The 18,831-nt window shown below is 38.5% G+C and overlaps 2 protein-coding genes and 1 long non-coding RNA gene across 5 annotated transcripts; 2 read left to right on the top strand and 1 right to left on the bottom strand.

The window, feature by feature from the left end:
* Positions 1 to 5,054: 5,054 nt before the first annotated feature.
* Positions 5,055 to 18,153, top strand: pglyrp6 (peptidoglycan recognition protein 6). 3 transcript variants are annotated; one of them, XM_051105979.1, is made up of 5 exons: positions 5,055 to 5,205; positions 5,516 to 6,325; positions 6,533 to 6,743; positions 6,868 to 7,162; positions 18,043 to 18,153. In XM_051105979.1, exons 1-5 carry the CDS (start codon positions 5,151 to 5,153, stop codon positions 18,055 to 18,057), a joined length of 1,386 nt encoding a protein of 461 aa, XP_050961936.1. In that variant the 5' UTR covers positions 5,055 to 5,150; the 3' UTR covers positions 18,058 to 18,153. The 3 variants fall into 3 exon arrangements, with proteins under 3 accessions (XP_050961936.1, XP_050961937.1, XP_050961934.1); XM_051105980.1 differs by lacking the exon at positions 18,043 to 18,153 and adding an exon at positions 8,838 to 8,925; XM_051105977.1 differs by lacking the exon at positions 18,043 to 18,153 and adding an exon at positions 7,280 to 7,400.
* LOC127162999 (uncharacterized) lies at positions 5,776 to 16,737 on the bottom strand. Its single transcript, XR_007827436.1, has 2 exons — positions 16,639 to 16,737; positions 5,776 to 5,877 (listed from the first exon to the last, which is right to left on the bottom strand). It is a non-coding gene; the product is annotated as an uncharacterized LOC127162999 (long non-coding RNA).
* Positions 15,961 to 18,153, top strand: LOC127162998 (N-acetylmuramoyl-L-alanine amidase-like). The gene is made up of 5 exons (XM_051105981.1): positions 15,961 to 16,087; positions 16,277 to 17,086; positions 17,295 to 17,505; positions 17,639 to 17,933; positions 18,043 to 18,153. Exons 1-5 carry the CDS (start codon positions 16,033 to 16,035, stop codon positions 18,055 to 18,057), a joined length of 1,386 nt encoding a protein of 461 aa, XP_050961938.1. The 5' UTR covers positions 15,961 to 16,032; the 3' UTR covers positions 18,058 to 18,153.
* Positions 18,154 to 18,831: the final 678 nt, after the last annotated feature.

The raw sequence follows: 18,831 nt of genomic DNA, 5'->3' as shown, positions 1-18,831 counted from the left end.
TAAGTATCGATTCACTTGTAAGTTTTGAAGAATCAGTTGCAGTATGTTTAACATGCAGCTGATTAAGATATAGAATATAATATACATAGAATATAATAGTATAAATTGTATTCTCTCAGATACTAACTGGTTCCCCAATACTAATTTGCAACATCCAGCAGCATAATGAACTGTTTTGGACAGCTAAATAGGCTAAATGGAGATTGCTGACACCTTGAACGCTCAAGTTTATGCCAGCTTTTACATTAAAAATAAGATGGAAAGATAAAAAAATGAATAGTTTCCATGGATCTAGACTTTGTCTCTGTTTGATGATTCTTTGTTGGAATGGAATTGCTAGATGGCACTGTCCCAAAAAATAGGGTTCTAGAAATGTGGTCCTAGAACTGTAGCCTCCGGTATTGGGGTTGTTTTTGTTCAGACCAAAGCGAAAAGCGACACATGTTTTTTTTTTTTAACATGCAAAGCTGTAAATGTGAACTGGTGGATCATTAGGAAGATAATTCATCATAAAAATCTAAACGCTAACATGCATTTGTATGTTTTTTAAATTATTATAATAATTTATTGATAACAATTGTTTAAATTAATATACGTAATATTTTTGACTCATCTATTTTTTGTTTTTGTGAAAAATCTGAACTGTAAATCAGTTTTTACAGTAGTTTACAGTCATTTTACAGTTTAATATTTAACCACAGACATTGCCCTCCCCTGCTCATATGGTATTAATTTTATTTGTGCAGGTCTTAAAAAGTCTTAAATTTGATCTTAAAAATCCTGCAGCAACCCTGAGACACTTTAAAAAAAAAACATTTATTCAGGGGTTAATTCAGGAGAATTGTGACATTTTTCCCTAGCTATCAGCCCCATGCTAAAATTTCCCCAGTGTACCTGAATTCACTCCTATCAAATAAGATTTTATCTTTTCCATATTTCCAAGAAAAAAATTAACTATTTTTCTGTTTGCTGAACTTGTTAGGTTGTTTACCTTCTGATAAAACATATCACAAGGTAAATTACTTTGTGATAAACTGTATCACAATGTAAAATACATATGAAAGGCTGCTTTGAAAGAATGTAAAAATAGAGCCTTTATCAATAGTTTCCACTCACTCACAAGAAGCACTAATGGTTTTAGAGATTTTACATGAACAGTGGAAACTTATTTCCATATTTAAGTCTCTTTAAATAATGGTTTAAGTCCCAAATTAAGTAAATTTCCCCCATACAACACTTAACACAATACAGTACACTTTTTGTGATGTCCATTAAAGGTGCAGTATGTAATATTGACAGCTAATGGGTAAAATGGGCACTGCAGTCCAAATTCAAAATATTGAACTCACGTGGGTTGTCACATTGAGGACATGCAACAGACAGAAGCGCAACTGACAGTGAAAAGGCAACGAGTTGATTTATCCACATTTTAATATGCCTCTGGTCTTAGAGCTTTTTAGATTGATGCTGCAGCTTTTTAGGTCTGACCCAGTTCGTTTGCTGGTTTTCATGGGTGTGATACACTATTTTCCAATCTCCGGCAACCCTGGGTGTCGTTAAAGTGTCAGTGGGTGGAATTGCACAGACAAAAAATTAAAACAGACATTCTGCCATGGAATGTACATCTTCAAAATAGAATAACTGGAATTAGTGCTGTTTTTTGAAGAAACAAGTATGCAATCTTACAGGAGTCATGAACTGAGAAATCAAATTCCCCTTGACCTTTTGACATTTAACAGGTCAATGTACTATAAAACATCCTGTAAGTTTCAAAACTTTCTTGTTAGTTTGAAAACAGCTTTTAGTAAAACCAAGGCCAGAGAATGACTCGTTTTGGAATGTGCCACTTTATGACGTAATAGTGAGGCAAAATCTCATCTCTTCAGGAGAAGATCAACGCCTCATTCATCATCACTGCCTGTTTAGCCCCGCCTACTGATGCCGCATATAGTAGTAGAGAGGAAATACTAGACAGACAAAAACACAGGATGACTCCGCTCTGGGGAACACATGAGGTAAAATTAGGAAAGAGCTTCAGATCGCGTTTGTTTTACTGTGGATTCATTTTTAAATAAGACAGTATGATGCAGAATGTTCAGAGACTGACACTGAAGGTAAAAGATTTTGCTGTGCTAAGTCTGACTAGGGTGGATCCAACAGTAATGTCTCAACACGTAAGTTTGAGTAAAGGTTTTTTACCACTATTGCATCGTCTGTTCCAGACCGTTTGATATATACTGAGCATTTATATGTTTTTACCAAGCGGCAACCTCCCGGTCTCCCTCTTGAAGCCAACACAGAAGTGACTAAAACTGCAATTCATCGACTGGCCGCTAGAGACTTGCTCTAAAAGGGAGTCAATCCCTTGTTAAAATGCCCAACTTTACAGCAGAAAAAATATGTTTACAGTCTGGTACAAAAAGTGGTTTGGTCTGTATAGCTAATTTTGCCCTTCAAGAACTTGCCTCAGCTATAAAAAAAAAAATTGCCTCACCTATAAAAACCATAGACTGTAAAAAACATGGACGTAGTTTTTTACAGTCCATGGTTTTTATAAAATGGGCAAAAAGGTGGGACGTGGGTGAAGCTGATGTGCCTAGTTGCTGAAACCACGCCCGCCTAACTCGACAGTAGGGCTGTGCGATTCCGAAAATTTTGGAATCGAGTCCGATTCCGATTCCTGGTTCTGGAATCGATGAGACTCGATTCCAAGAATCGATTCCTCACTGTTGTTTGCGATTCTTTACGATTCTTGTTTTTTATAGAGTGGAGGAACCTAATTTCGCCATGACTGTAGGATATAAAGGTATTAGAAAGTAGCCTAATCATAATAAGTTTATTTTTAAAAATTATCATACATTTCTGTATTTAAATTGTAATTTTGTCTGCATTGCACATGAAATTAGTCATAGCTCACAATGCAGGAGTGGATATGCATTTATTGCATGAATGGAACAAGGCACAGTTCAGCTGAATGATGTGTACTTCAATGGTGTGTTTTGCGCAAAATTAGCAAACTGTACACTGAAACAAAATAACCAGAACAGCAACACTAATATAAGAGCTCATGGTTTATCTGTCAAATCAGATGCGCTCTCGGCCATTGATCTGTGCTCTCGCCGTTTTTTTTCAGAATTATCATTGGCTGATAGAAAGGTTAAAAATAGCATTTTATTTAAGATGGAAATAGAATGAAGACCCTCGATCACGTCATGATCTATTCTGTCACAATATAAGGCCATTCCACCGTAAAATAACTTTTGAATCATTTCTGAACTGGTTCATTAAAACGATATATCCGAAAGAACCTTTTCGTGGAAACGAATTGGACTTCTAATAACTATTGGTGAGCAAGGCTTCCAAACTTTGGAATCGACTCATGATTCCCAACGCCTCGGAATCTCGGAATCGATTCTTTTTGGAATCGACTCCAAGCCTTACTCGACAATAGTGACAGCAGTGCTGCCGTGAGAAAAGCCCAGGAGAAACCAAGGCAGAACACATTACATCAGTTACCGCTCTTTTTATGGAACGCTCAAATTGAGTTACGGTGCTCTGCATTTGTTTATCCGTTCATCAATATTACTGTGCCGCCCTGGAGTTATACGCTATTCTGCCTTTGTTTTACTGTCCATTAAAGTCTGCCGCTTTTAAATTACGGTGTAGCCTAACTTGTTGACTTTCATACATCGGTCGGCACTTCATTAGACAAACAAATTAGATAGATCACGATCTAACAAACTGCTCCATAAAGCACTGTAAGCAAGCAACGATTAGATACCTTGGCAACAATAATTAATCGTAAATAATCTTTAAAGTTTTTTTTTTCTTTTTATAATGCAGATTATTCACTCAGTGCCAGCTGTCAGTCTGGGGCTGCCCACTTCTACACGTGTGAGGACTGGAATGCTGTGTCAGCATGTATTACACATAAAATCAGTAACAGTTTGCAGTTAAATCCCTTTTCTACCTTTTCTTGTAACTCGAAAAAATCCATGGCAATTAACGTAATCGTGGATGTTTAATTCACAACCATTCTGAGCATTATTCCTACTTGCTGCCGTTCATTAATCCACCATTGTTCTTATAGATTAGGCTATTTTCATTTAATTAGATGTAAAACAGTATGCTAAGTATGTCTTGCATCCTTTAATGTTAGCGAACATTGCAAATAAATTGGCTGCAAAAAGGTATTCACTCACGTTTAACTTTTAGTCTGGTTGTTACAGTAAGAAGAAAAATTAAATCACAATATAGCCTATGAGATAACGAATGCTCACTAGATTTTATACAGATGTTACTATAATGATTCTGTGAATGGTGATCAGCACCCAAATATTGTATATAATGTGGTAGTTACTGCCTTTTACCTTGGCGTGACATCTCAGTTTTTGCAGACAATGCAAAGGAGTACAATAACTTCAAAATAGTGACAAAAAGTTTGAGATCATTTTCATTAAAACATCTAATTGCCAGATTTCCTACCTGTAATTATTTTTTCTGGAAAAATAAAAATCTTTAAAGCCATTTTTTCAGTTTCACACTCTAACGAGTCTTTTGCTTTGTAGGGCAAAGCAGCAATCCACCTGTCACTGAAGTGGCCATGCCCTTAATTATGCACAACTTTAAGGCTTAATGTAAAATAAATGAAGGAGTTATACAAAATCTCACCTTCCTCACAGGTTTCATGATGGGCAAAATTGCATATATAGAATATATAAAATATATATATTCAATAATATATAATATATATATAATATATAAAATCAAACTAGCAGTATAAGACCTCAGAGAACAATGTAAAATAACAACAAATGCAGTTTATGAACGTTTTAACATAATTCCTAAATATCTGCCTATGTATTATGTTGTTTTTATGCTTTGGTACAATAAAAAAAAAAATACATGCAGCAACTTTAAAAAATATTTTGTTTTTGGGTTTTGGTTTGTTCAGCTGTAAGTTTGTTTGAGGTAGACTGGAAGCATCTGTTACTTTCCCAAAGCTAAATCTTTATATAATAGAACACAGTTTATCAGCACGTGCTGATGTAAGCATTTGCATGTCTTTATAAATGCGTATGAGGTGCAGGGTAGGTGCATAACGAGACTGTGTGAACAGAGACCGTCCAGTGCTCTCAAGTTCTGTCATCATGGGTTGGCACGTACGCTTGCTTCTTTTTGTGCTTGTGGTGTTTGCTGCCGAAGGTAAGTCATACTGAATTACAACTGATTTGTTGTTTATTATGTGACTTTCAACTCTTCAGAAGCTGTACGAGAGCTTTGAGTAACAGACCAAAATGTATTCATTATTATTTAAAATATTGCTCTGGGTCATCCTAGGTTCATAACAAAACATAAGAACCTACAACATTTTATGCTCACTGACGTCAAATGTGGCGATGCACAAATTGTATGTTTGTGTTTATATATTAATTTCAGGATTGTCAATAAGGTTGACATTGTTACTATTAAAATGTTCTTGTTTTCTGTGTTTTTCCCTCTCGTTTTGCATCAGCCACCACCACAATGCACATAAGGGACTTCATCAAAGCTGTGGAGAGTATTGAAGCTGCGAATCCAGGACTTCAGATGCTCGATGTGGTGAAAGGTCTACGTAAAGTTGCTGGCATTGAAACCGACCTCACCAAGCGTTATCTCGGTGAACTCAGTGATGCCCACAACCTTGCGGCAGATCCATCAGTCATTTCCTACGTAAGCAAGGTCATTAAACACAGACTTTCTCAGGTGGGTAAGGAAGAGGGTGTGGTTCTGACCATAGATGGTTCAAATGTGGCGTTGGCCCCAATGCTCCTCGGTCTTCAGGCTGGGCTGCAGTCCAACTTCCAAGGCCTTTACCCTTTAACTCTGACCGAAAACCTGGTTGCCTCACTTCTACATCATATCAAGAATGAGCAATCCAGCATTCCTTTTGGCACCAGAGGTTTCTGGGATAACATTTCATCACCTAAGATCTACACTCACGAAGATTTGCCCTCATTGGCCACAGACGCCATAATAACTGGTGGTATGGACGGGTTCATTCTCGGGTCGGAGGCTGCCTCATCTAACGTTCGTGAGCAATCACTGAGTGACTTGTTGAAGAGTTACTACAGCCACCAGCCTGACGCCACAGGGTTGAACGCATCGCCCCGTCTGATCAGTCAAAACAGAAGGAAGAACTTCAAACAGCTCGTCAGCTTCTCTTTGATGAAAAGCCAACTGGTCCAGGCTCTAACAGTTCGCCGCAATTTAAATGAGTCTGAGAGGAAGAGGCTGGATGATGTTGTGAACGAAGGGTTTGACAAATTTGTCCATGTCTATGCAAGTAAGTAGACATATTTCTTTATTACTGATGTTAATAAAAACATTTTAAACATATAAATACATTTTCTGACTCAATATATCTATATTGTTTTATACTGTTAAGTTTGAAATATTTAATATCATTTAGGTGATCCACTTTATTTATGACAGATTTGCAATCTGTCAGTAGCAATACTGTGTTCTTACGTTGCTTTTTTTCCCTCCAAAGCTTGTCCCAGCATCAAAACGAGGTCTCAGTGGGGCGCTGCAGCTTTTATTGGTTCGCCCTCCTATCTGTCTCTTCCTGTACCATACCTTTTCATCCACCACACATATTCACCCTCCAGGCCTTGCACCACTTTTGATCAATGTGCCAGTGACATGAGATCCATGCAGAAGTACCACCAGCAAACCAATGGATGGTCTGACATTGGATACAGGTTAGAAAAGTCCCAATTTGTTAGGCAACATTCTGTACCATAAAGCCATTTGAACTGTTTCGTGTGCTGTACAGAATCACTGCAGTTTAGTTTCTAATAACTATCATTGTTTGTCCCCCTAAAGTTTTGTTGCAGGTTCTGACGGAAACATGTATGAAGGTCGCGGCTGGAATTGGGTTGGTGCCCACACTTCTGGGTACAACTCCAAAGGCTATGGCGTATGTTTCGTTGGAGATTATACCTCCACCCTCCCCATCACAAGTGCAATGAACATGGTGCGGTACGACTTCACAAGCTGCGCTATAGGCAGAGGTGGCCTGTCCTCAGCTTACAACTTATACGGACACAGGCAAGGCAGTTCCACAGAGTGCCCAGGAAACACCCTCTACCGTGAAATCCAGAACTGGGAGAATTGGGAGGTAAAAAAAAAAAATTGATTATTGGGATTTATTGTATTCATGAGGTTCTGACTTCTCCAAATGCATTGTGGTAACAGTTTAGACTCTAACTGTTTGTTTCTCTGCTCTTCTCTACAGAGTTATTTGCCTTGATGACTGGGGCATCAACAATGGACAACTAATTGTGTCTCTGGAAAACAGTACATGTATTACATGTATCAATCATAATAAATGCATAATAAATTCTCTTTTAAAATCATGTCTATTGTTTTTTTGTTTTTTATTACACTTTACATTACAAATTAATATGGTCAAGTAATTTAAGGCAAATTGATATAATCAAAATGTCCTTTTTTGGTCCTTTATAAAATCGCATTCAAGTATTTTGAACATTCAAGTACATTATTTTGATCAGACACAACGTGCCTTATTTTTACATTGTTAGAATATAATAAAATCAGCAAATCTAGCTAATGTAATTATGTATATTTACAAATCTTACACTGCTTTGGTAGCTAACCCCTGGCTTTAGACTGTGTGTATATACGTATATGTATAGTGTGCTGTGGAAAAGTGTTTGTCCCCATTCTGATTTCTTCTGTTTTTGTGTAGCCTCTCTATCATACTTAATTGTTTTGAAAATGAAAACAAACTCTAACATAAAACATGCATTCTTTAAATCATAATGTTATTTGTTGGAGCAAAAAAGACACATAAAACTGTATGGGACAGGATAGCCTGTTTTCAGTAGTGAACTGAATCAAATCCAGAAAAACAGCAACCATACTCACAGAAAGACTAAATTGCCTCTCGTTGCTGATGTTTGAGCAAGAACTTACAGAGACACTGGAGCCAGTTGACATAATTAAGGCATTCAAGGCCACGCCATGCCACGGCACGCCATCTCGCTCTTTAAGCAGCTAACAGGCACTATTAAAGGTACATTGTATGGGTCAAAATTATTGATTTTTCTTTTATGCCAAAAAACATTAGGAAATTAAGTGAAGATCATGTTCCATTAAGATACTTAGTAAAATTCTTACTGTAAATATATCAGAACTTAATTTTTGATTATATGTATTGCTTAGAACTTTATTTGGACAACTTTAAAGGTGATTTTCTCAATATTTTGATTTTTTTGCACCCTCAGATTCCAAATAGTTGTACCTTGGCCAATTATTGTCCTATCCTAACAAACCAAACATCAATTGAAAGCTTATTTATTTACTTACTTACTTACTTTATACATTACTTTCAGATGATGTATAAATCCTAATTTCGAAAAATGTATCCTTATGACTGCTTTTGTGGTCCAGGGTCACATATATGGGTGCCTCTTAAACAAACGACTGCATCATACGAAGGCTGCACATCTCGGCTGCTGTCATCAAACGTCCCTGAACGTCGATTCACGAAAATAAACTGAGTGAAAAGAGCACGTCTGAGTTATATATTGATGGGATTCGATACATTTCTGTATTTAAATTATTTTTAATCTGCATCGCCCACGAAATTAGTCATAGCCCACAGCTGAGCGTTGCACAAAATTAACAAACTGTACACTAAAACAAAATAACCAGAACATTAACAAGAACACTGATATAAGAGCTTGTGGTTTATTTGTTAGTCAGACGCGCTCTCGGCCACTGATCTGTGCTCTCGGCGGACAACTGTGTTGCTCAGCTTTTCTCTACAGAGTTATTTGCCTTGATGACTGTGGCATCAACAATGGACAACTAATTGTGTCTCTGGAAAACAGTACATGTATTACATGTATCATTAATTCCTGCATTTAAAAAATCATATCATTTTGTGTGTGTGTGTGTGTGTGTGTGTGTGTTATTACACATCACATAATAAATTATTCTATTCAAGTTATTTAAGGCAAACTGGAAAAGTATTGAATTTGCCTTCAATACTTTTGGTCAAAAACAAAGTTCCTTTACAAAATAATAATACAAAATAATGTTTAAGTACATCATTTTGACCAGACACATCACCACCTCACTGTACAATTTTGTATATTTACAAAACTATGTGGTTAGAATTAATAAATAGTGCATAATTAATACACCTCAAATATGTGCGTGTGTGGATAGCAAAGTCTAACATAAAGCCAACCTGAGTGACACAAAATTGTTTAATTATATTTTTATTAATGATAATGTGATCATGTCTAATACCAAATGGTTGTCATAAAACAGAAGAATGCAACAAAGGTATATCCAAACAACAGGTTTTATTGCTGGTTGTGGCAGGTAAATGTGAATAGCAGGTGAGTAACTGGTAAATTGGTCAATGAAGAGGTAATGGCAGAGAATAACAGTCTTATCTTTAGCAGGTATGGATCCAGTGGTGTTTGTGAGCCAGACTGGGGAGCTGAATGCAGATAGGTAGTCAGGCAAGTGTCCATGTATGAATGACGAGACCAGACAATGGTGTACTGAAGTGATCAGGCTTAAAGGACTAGTTTACTTCCAGAATAACAATTTCCTGACAATTTACTCACCCCCACATCATCCAAGATGCTCATGCCTTTCTTTCTTCAGTCGCGAAAAAATGAAGTTTCCCTTTTAGTTAGTTGATGTTGTGACGAATGATGAACACTAGGAGTCACTCTTGGGAGGCCAAACAGCACTGACATCACTGAGAAAAGGCCAATTAAATTGGTGAGCAAATTTTGCATAGCTGACCATACCCTGGACATCCAGGTATAAATAAGCCAAATGCCATTTGCTCAGTCTTTTTATTTTTTGGAGCCGAATGCAGCATCTATCTGCAAGAAGCGGATACCTCTCGTTTCCTCGGGTTACACACACACTCTGCGTTTTGGCCCTCCCATTTGCAATGGCCAGATGCCGAAACCATGTATCAGAGCCTGCTCAGACACAGTCATTTGGACACAGATGCAACAGGTCCATCATCCAGCCAGCGCAACGCATGTTGGTTCCCTCATCTGTTGGTGCCTTGTTTGACAGACTTAGCGGACAAGGCACTATATGCTCCAAAGGACATTTTACCTCCTACCATGGTGCCCCTGCTCCACTCAACCATCTTTATGAAAGTAGCAGAGGCTGCCCTTGCTTCTCTCAGGGAAGTGGATATTCACATTCTAATTGCAAATATGCATTTCCCCTAATGAGCCTCATCGCACAGACCCTGTGCAAAGTCAGGGAGAACAGAGAACAGTTCTTGCTAGTGGCGCCGTTCTGGCCCAACAAGACTTGTTTCTCGCAGCCTATGCTATTGATATCAGCTAACCCCTGGCAATTTCCCCTGAGAAGGGACCTTCTCTCGCAGGGGAGGGACACAATCTGGCACCTGCGCCCAGACCTCTAGAACCTCCATGTTTGGTCCCATGTTGATTGGTGTTCTTTCCCTGCCATCTGATCACTGCTTTCCTTCCTTTAAGAAGACATGGACAGCCACCTGTTTGCTTCTACACTTAAAATGTATGTGGCTGCTATTGCACTGTAGATGACAGATTGGTAGGGAAGCACAATCTAGTTGTCAGATTTCTAAGAGGTGCCTGGATGTTAAATCCCCCAAGATCACGCCTCATTACCTCTTGGGTCTCTCAGTGGTCCTTCAGGCCCTACAGAGAGAGCCGTTCAAGCCTCTTGATCTTGGCAGTTGATCTTAGTGCCCTCTCCACGAAGATGGCCTTCCTGACTGCGCTCACTTCTATCAAGTGGGTGTGGGATCTTCAAGCCCTCTCTGTTAACGAATCATGCCTAGAACTCAGTCCAGCAGACTCTCATGTTGTCCTGAGACTCCATCCTGGATATGTACCCAAGGATCCCATCACGCCCTCCAGGGATCAGGTGGCAATCTTGCAAGCTATCCCACTGGGAGGACCCTGACCTGTCTCTGTTGTGCCCAGTGCAAGCCCTGCACATTTATTTGGAATGCACACGGAGTTTAAGATTGAACAGCTCTTTGTCTGCTTTGGAAGACAGTAGAAGGGGAATGCTGTCTCTAAACAGAGGATCTCCTACAGTTTTGTGGATGCGATCCTGATGGATTATCAGGCCCACTGGGAGTGAGGGCTCACTCAATCAGGGGTGTTGCTGCTTCATCAGCTTAAGCGAATAGTGCCTCTCTAGCAGACATCTGTAGAACTGCAGGTTGGGCTACACCTAATACATTTGCCAGATTCTACAAGCTGCAAATAGAACCAGTTTCATTCAGGGTTCTGAACTAGTTCTCAGCTAGTTCTTGAATTCAAGTGACTGATAGAGTGTAGAGCTTGCACACAGCACCTTCCCCATCTCAGATGGCATTGCGCTTATTAAGTTCAGTTCCTTCTCATGAACCCTGGACAACCGTTCCATCACTTAAGCACCTTTTACATAGCATAGTTTGGCAGAGGAACTCGCTGTAGAATTCATTATGAGAGAGTTTCCCCTGAGTAAACTCCTGCAATGAGCTAGTGCCCCATATATTGTGGCTCCTCTTCGTGGCCCCATATGTGTAGCACTCCACTGATTTGCCCCTTGGGTTCAGTGCCTCCCGTAGACACACACATGGTCTGTTATTGGGTTCTGTGTCCGGTAACTCTCCCCGGTGTGGAGCCCATCAGAGAATCTTCCCTATGTGGTACTTCCTTCTGTAAGTCCATAGGATGATCCTCATGTTACCTCCCCTTTGGGTAGGATGTGACCTCCATATTATCTTTTTTTCCTTACTGGGAAAATGTATGCTCCCGTTGATTACCAGGACTGTTTTTATTCCTGTTTTGATGAGAAAAGGCTCCGGCTGAGGTGACCTGAAACTTTTGGTGGCTCTCCCTTATGTTGGAGAGTGAGGTTGTAAGTCTTGGGTGTTGGAAGGTTGTGAGGAGGTGTCACAACCAAATGCACATAATTGGCTTGTCAACATCTGTGCCCCCGTGCTCTCGTAAAGCAGTCCAGCATCTTTAGTGCTTAGTACAGGGACCCCTAGTGTTGGTATCATTTGACACAATGTGACCAATGTGATAATGGCCATTGATAAGTTTTGCAAAATGTGACACAAAATCCATGAATTAGTGATCTTCCTTTGACAATCCTATTTGTTCCTCTTGAACACATTCAGGAAAGTCAGCCTTGAACTGTTGTTCCTACAACTCATTCGATTTCATAACTGTGATCCTATTAACAGTCATGTGAGGATGGTTTTCAACAACATGCTTATCCATTCGCTTAATTGGTCCATTAACTGTCCATCCAAACATGATCTTTATATCGCATGGACCAGTGTCTTGACTACGAATGTTCTGCCATGGCTCCAGTGCTTCTGGCACATTAGCTCCGATCAACAGTTCTACACCAGCATCATATATGGCTTAAATAAGGCCAAAAAGCACTTTCACGCTGCATAGTTCTAAGAACTTAGTCCTAAGAACTAGCCAGCATGGTGGTTTCTAGGAACCAATTTGCCCCTCGAGCCATTTTCCTGGTTGAATTCACACCAGCAGCACTGCCGTTATCACTGTTTTCCATGTTAGTGGAATGGTAGCCGGTGTTTTGTATGCGTTTGGCCAATCAGCGTACACTTACGTCACTGTTAGTTCCTATAAAACTGTTTTAGACGTGTTTGTGTCAGTTTAAGTGCTACTGGCGCACTTGCTTGAATCATCAGTGTATGTGTACAGCCAAACGTGGAGCCTTTCAAATTATACTCCATTTAAAAATCATCTGTGTCCAGGGTCTGCACTATTTCTCGCCAGAGGTTTTGACCAATAACACTGTCTTTACACTCATTTAAACTAGAGTTGTGGATATCTAATAATCCCCTCACACAAGCGCTTGTCAACGCTGCCGTATATTTATATTGGCGGTCTCTGATAGATTCTTGATGTTGTGCCTCTTCCTTTTCTTTTACGGCTGTGAATGCCTCGGCTAGTGTTGCGCCACCTTGTGGACAAACTAATAAGTGCAAAAAACAATTCAAAGTGTATATGTGACCTGCACATACTCTTCCCTCAGGCCAGATGAAGATGATTGGCAGTCCGCCAATTCAATAGCTCTGGTTTATAAGCTGTGCAAATTGTGCCACGGTCCTGACCGCATTGCTGTCTTTACTGGGTGTGTTTAGGGAATATTTTTATTTATTAATATGCGATTTGATTAGCCACTGGTGGTCTGTTATGATTTTGGCTAATAGAGGAGACTATTGTATGATGTGCATCAGAGGGGATTTAGAGATGGGTATACGCAAAGCCGACTGATAAAGAAGTGGGTATACGCAGTGTACTTGGATATACCCTGCACTACAACACTGCATGTTAATTAAACTCCATTTTGTGGCTGCTTCACTCTCAAAACACACCAAAGTAAAGAAAGCATCTGACCGTATCTGCTGCTCAGATACACCTAACCCTTCCCGATACTTTATTCAAACTTTTTGATTATTTACTTGATTATATGCCTTTACGATGTAAAATGAGATTCGAAAAGGCAGAAGAGCGATTTCGGCAATAGGCGGATGCGAACTCGGGTCGTTTGCATCAAAAAACACTAATTACTCACTTTACCACTTACGCCACTGGAAACGTGTTTAAACAGCTGTCTTTTGTAATGTTATCACATTAATGGAAACCAACCACATTTATTTTGCTTCCAACGCCCATGACTGAGAGTAGGGAAAGTATGTAATTTGGATGCAGCCCATGTTGTCAGTGGGGATTGTCAACAGCTTGTGACAGTTCTTCAGTACATGTCATGAACATGTGCTTGGTGCCCTCTGCTGGTTGGTAACGTTATTGCACGTTCCTGTATTTTGCTTAAAGCTCACTTTGCCTTTCAAATTTTCAAGTCAACTTGAAAAATAGACCCTGCGTACTTTTTCCAGGTCTTATTGTTTATGATTTTTTATTTTTATGACTTGCATGCTCTTCCGACGGAAAAAAGTTTGAAAAGTTTGGAAAAAAATTCCATAATCAGGATTAAACAAATAACCCTTTTAAAATAGCCAATAGCGTTTCGTTTATATCACACCTTGGGCCAGCGCCGTTGAGCTCGGTAAAGCCGCATTTGACAGCGTATGACAGTCAGAGTCAAATAGATTCCCCCTTTAGATTCAATATGCAACTAGAGCAAAACAAAAAGCTGAGGATGTGTAGTTTAAAAAGTGTGCTATCTCTTCTACTCGTCAGTGTTGTTTGTCGAACAGTTTCTCCTCCTAATCTCATCCATATCGGTATAAATGAAACATTGCATTCTGTGTAGAATAGCCCCGATAAGTTTTGTGGTTTGCGCCGACTCACGCATATGATCCGCTCCGTGCTGTTGTGTCTCTGGACCGGAGCAGACTGTGCACTCTGCAAAATCTTCTTTCGCCCCTGAAATCGAGTCTCTGCATCGTTCCCTATATCCTATATAGTACACTACGTGCCACTCACCATACAGAAAAAAACAACTCTGTGAACAAGTGAACGATTTCAGCTGCAGCTGCAGCGTGTATTTATAGTGTAGGGGGCGGGACGCTTCGGATTCTAGAGAGCATTTGATTGGACAAAAAAGTTAAGAATCTGATCCATATTGGCGGAGGTTAAAGATTGTATGTTTTTAATGCTTATATCTTGTAAATGCATTTTTTGTCATTGTTTTGGAGCATACTAGCTTAAAGTTAACCTTAAGGCTAACATATTTATACTAAAAGCCATTAAACTGGGGACAGTTTAACATCAACACAATACAATTCTACCACAATAATAGCAAATAATGGATTTGCCACTTTTCACGAGCCAGTCAGTGTTGTTAACTAAAACTATTAAAATAGTTCATTTAAATGAAATAAAATATAAATATTAGATGCAAAACTCAAAAAACAAAGCTAAATTAAAATATCAACAAATGTTACAATTGTATACATTTTTACCAAAGTAACACTGGAACCAGTCAGTTCCTGATGAATTTAAAAATCATCAGTACAAAACAATATTTTGTGGATTTTAAAGTAAATGTGAGAGTGTACTGATGCAAACATCCGAGTTTAATTCTTATCTTTAAAAAATAAATAAATAAAATAGTGAGTTCCAACGTTCAGAGCAGAAAAACACCTGTACAAATATCAGCTCTTAACATTTTTTTCAGACTGTTACCTGAGTTCACCCTTATCAAATATGATTTAAACTTTACCAAATGTCCATGAAAAACCTAACCATTTTTCTACTTGGTGAACCGGTTAGGTTGTTTACCTTTTGATAAAACGTATCGCAAAGTAAATTTTTTTTTGTGATAAACTGCAAATTACCTTGTGATGAAACGTATCAGAGGCTGCTTTGATACAGAATAAGACCAAAAGCAACACTTTATATCTGTCAACATGGTTTCCAAAAACAAATTCTTTCTTTGCTGGAAAACTAAACATATCTGAAAGATTTTTAGCAATAAAAAACACTTTTCTCTAAGATTTGATTTTAAATGGAAAGCTCTGAAATGGGTATTGTAGCTATTCTCCATTTTCTTTTTGTCTTTTTGAAAACATATCAGAATGCATGAATGTAAACAGCTGAGTAATGCTTTACAATAAAGTTTAATTTGTTAACATGAGTTAACTAGATTAGTGAGCATGAACTAATAATGAAAAATACTTCTAAAGATTTTCTTAATCTTAGTTTATGTAAATTTCAACATTCACTAAAATATTGTTAAAATCAGAAGTATATTAGTATATTTTATTAATGTAAACTGACAAAGATGAATAAAATACTATATTGTTAATGTTACATATAAGTTTATTTGAGGTAGACTGGAAGCATCTGTCACTTTCTCAAAGCAAAATCTTTATATAACAGAACACAGTTTATCAGCGTGAGCTTACATAAGCGGTATCTTTATAATGGGGTAGGTGCGTAACGGGACTGTGTGAAAAGAGACTGTCCAGTGATCTCAAGTTCTGTCATCATGGGTTGGCACTTGCGCTTGCTTCTTTCTTTGCTTGTGGTGTTTGCTGCTGAAGGTAAGACATATATTCAATGTTCTACTCGCTGTGCTGAACTATAAAAGGGTTAACAACATTTTATGTTCATTTACATTAAATGTGGAGATGCACAAATTTTATGCTTGTTTTTATATATTAATTTCAGGACTGTTAAAGGTTGACATTGTTACTGTTCTTGTTTCCTGTACCCCCCTCGTTTTCCATCAGCCACCACCACAATGCACATGAGGGACTTCATCAGAGCTGTGGAGAGTATTGAAGAGGCAAATCCAGGACTTCAGATGCTCGATGTGGTGAAAGGTCTACGTAAAATTGCTGGCATTGAAACCGACCTCACCAAGCGTTTCCTCGGTGAACTCAGTGATGCCCACAACCTTGCGGCAGATCCATCAGTCATTTCCTACGTAATCAAGGTCATTAAACACAGCCTTTCTCAGGTGGGTAAGGAAGAGGGTGTGGTTCTGACCATAGATGGTTCAAATGTGGCGTTGGCCCCAATGCTCCTCGGTCTTCAGGCTGGGCTGCAGTCCACCATCAAAGGCCTGTACCCTTTAACTCTGACCGACAACCTGGTTGCCTCACTTCTACATCATATCAAGAATGAGCAATCCAGCATACCTTTTGGCACCAGAGGTTTCTGGGATAACATTTCATTCCCTAAGGTCTACACTCATGAAGATTTGCCCTCATTGGCCACAGACGCCATAATAACTGGCGGTATGGATGGGTTCATTCTCGGGTCAGAGGCTGCCTCATCTAACGTTCGTGAGCAATCACTGAGTGACTTGTTGAAGAGTTACTACAGCCACCAGCCTGACGCCACAGGGTTGAACGCATCACCCCGTCTGATCAGTCAAAACAGAAGGAAGAACTTCAAACAGCTCGTCAGCTTCTCTTTGATGAAAAGCCAAGTGGTCCAGGCTCTAACAGTTCGCCGCAACTTAAATGAGTCTGAGAGGAAGAGGCTGGATGATGTTGTGAACAATGGGTTTGACAAGTTTGTCCATGTCTATGCAAGTAATTAAACATATTTCTTTATTACTGATTTTACATTTTAAACATATATTTAAATAAACACATTTTTCTGACTTAATATACCTACATTGTTTTATACTGTTAAATTTGAAATATTTAATATCATTTAGGTGATCCACTTTATTTATGACAGATTTGCAATCCGTCAGTAGCAATACTGTGTTCTTACATTGCTTTTTTCCCTCCAAAGCTTGTCCCAGCATCAAAACGAGGTCTCAGTGGGGCGCTGCAGCTTATATTGGTTCGCCCTCCTTTCTGCCTTATCCTGTGTACTACCTTTTCATCCACCACACATATTCACCCTCCAGACCTTGCACCACCTTTGATCAATGTGCCAGTGACATGAGATCCATGCAGCAGTACCACCAGCAAACCAATGGATGGTCTGACATTGGATACAAGTTAGAAAAGTTCCAATTTGTTAGACAACTCTGTATACTCTGTATGCCTAAAGCTTTTAAACTGTGTTTTATGTTCTGTACAGAATCATTGCAATTTAATTTATAATAACAATCATTGTTTGTCCCCCTGTAGTTTTGTTGCAGGTTCTGACGGAAACATGTATGAAGGTCGCGGCTGGGATTGGGTTGGTGCCCACGCTTATGGGTACAACTCCATAAGCTATGGCGTCTGCTTCATTGGAGATTATACCTCCACCCTCCCCAGCACGAGTGCAATGAACATGGTGCGGTACAACTTCATAGACTGCGCTATAAGCAGAGGTGACCTGGCCTCAACTTACAGCTTATACGGACACAGGCAAGCCGATTCCACAGAGTGCCCAGGAAACACCCTCTACCGTGAAATCCAGAATTGGGAGCATTGGGATGTAAGTACATTATTGATTCTTGGGATTTATTGTATTTATGATGTTCTGACAAATGCACTGTGGTAACAGTTCAGACTCTAACTGTTTGTTTCTCTGCTCTTCTCTACAGAGTTATTTGCCTTGATGACTGGGGCATCAACAATAGACAACTAATTGTGTCTCTGGAAAACAGTATTACATGTATCAATCATAATAAATGCATAATAAACTTTAAAAATCATGTCTTAATGTTTTGTGTTATTACACATTACATTAAAAATGAATCTAGTAAGGCAAATTGGCAAAAATCTAATTTGCCTTAAATGCGATTAATCAAAGGCAAAGTTCCTTTACAAAATTATAATGTTCAAAGTACATTATTTTCATCACACATTGCGTGTTATTACACATTGTTAGAATATAATAAAATCAGCAAATCTAGCTAATATGATTTTGTATATTTACAAAACTAACTATGCTGTGGTTAGAACAAAAACACCTTAAATGTAGCTTGATTGTACTTATGTTTTAATTGTTATATATTTGTTAATAAATGTTTTAAGGCATTTTCTCAGTAAAATATGAGTAGTTACACTATTTACGCATATTAACAGTTACCAGAGACATCTAGTTATGTACAGTATGATTTAACATTTGCCAGTTTTTACATATATAGACAGACACACACACAAAAATAGATGGATAGACAGACAGACAGATATATTAGTATTACTCTAGATATGTATCATGCCTGATGTTTACTTTATTCATGTAACAGATTTTGTAGAGCTGATTTTTAATAATCCTCTAGAAATTAATATCATATTATGTATAATTACTTTTATATACATAAAAGTCACAATAAAACATTACAATATTTATATTTTGCCGTTTTATATATTTTAAAGCGTATTTTGAA

Source organism: Labeo rohita, chromosome 3, assembly GCF_022985175.1.
Source record: "Labeo rohita strain BAU-BD-2019 chromosome 3, IGBB_LRoh.1.0, whole genome shotgun sequence".
In the NCBI taxonomy this organism is placed as follows: Eukaryota; Metazoa; Chordata; class Actinopteri; order Cypriniformes; family Cyprinidae; genus Labeo; species Labeo rohita.
Note: the sequence above shows the minus strand (reverse complement) of the source record. Positions and strands in the feature narration are given on the sequence as shown.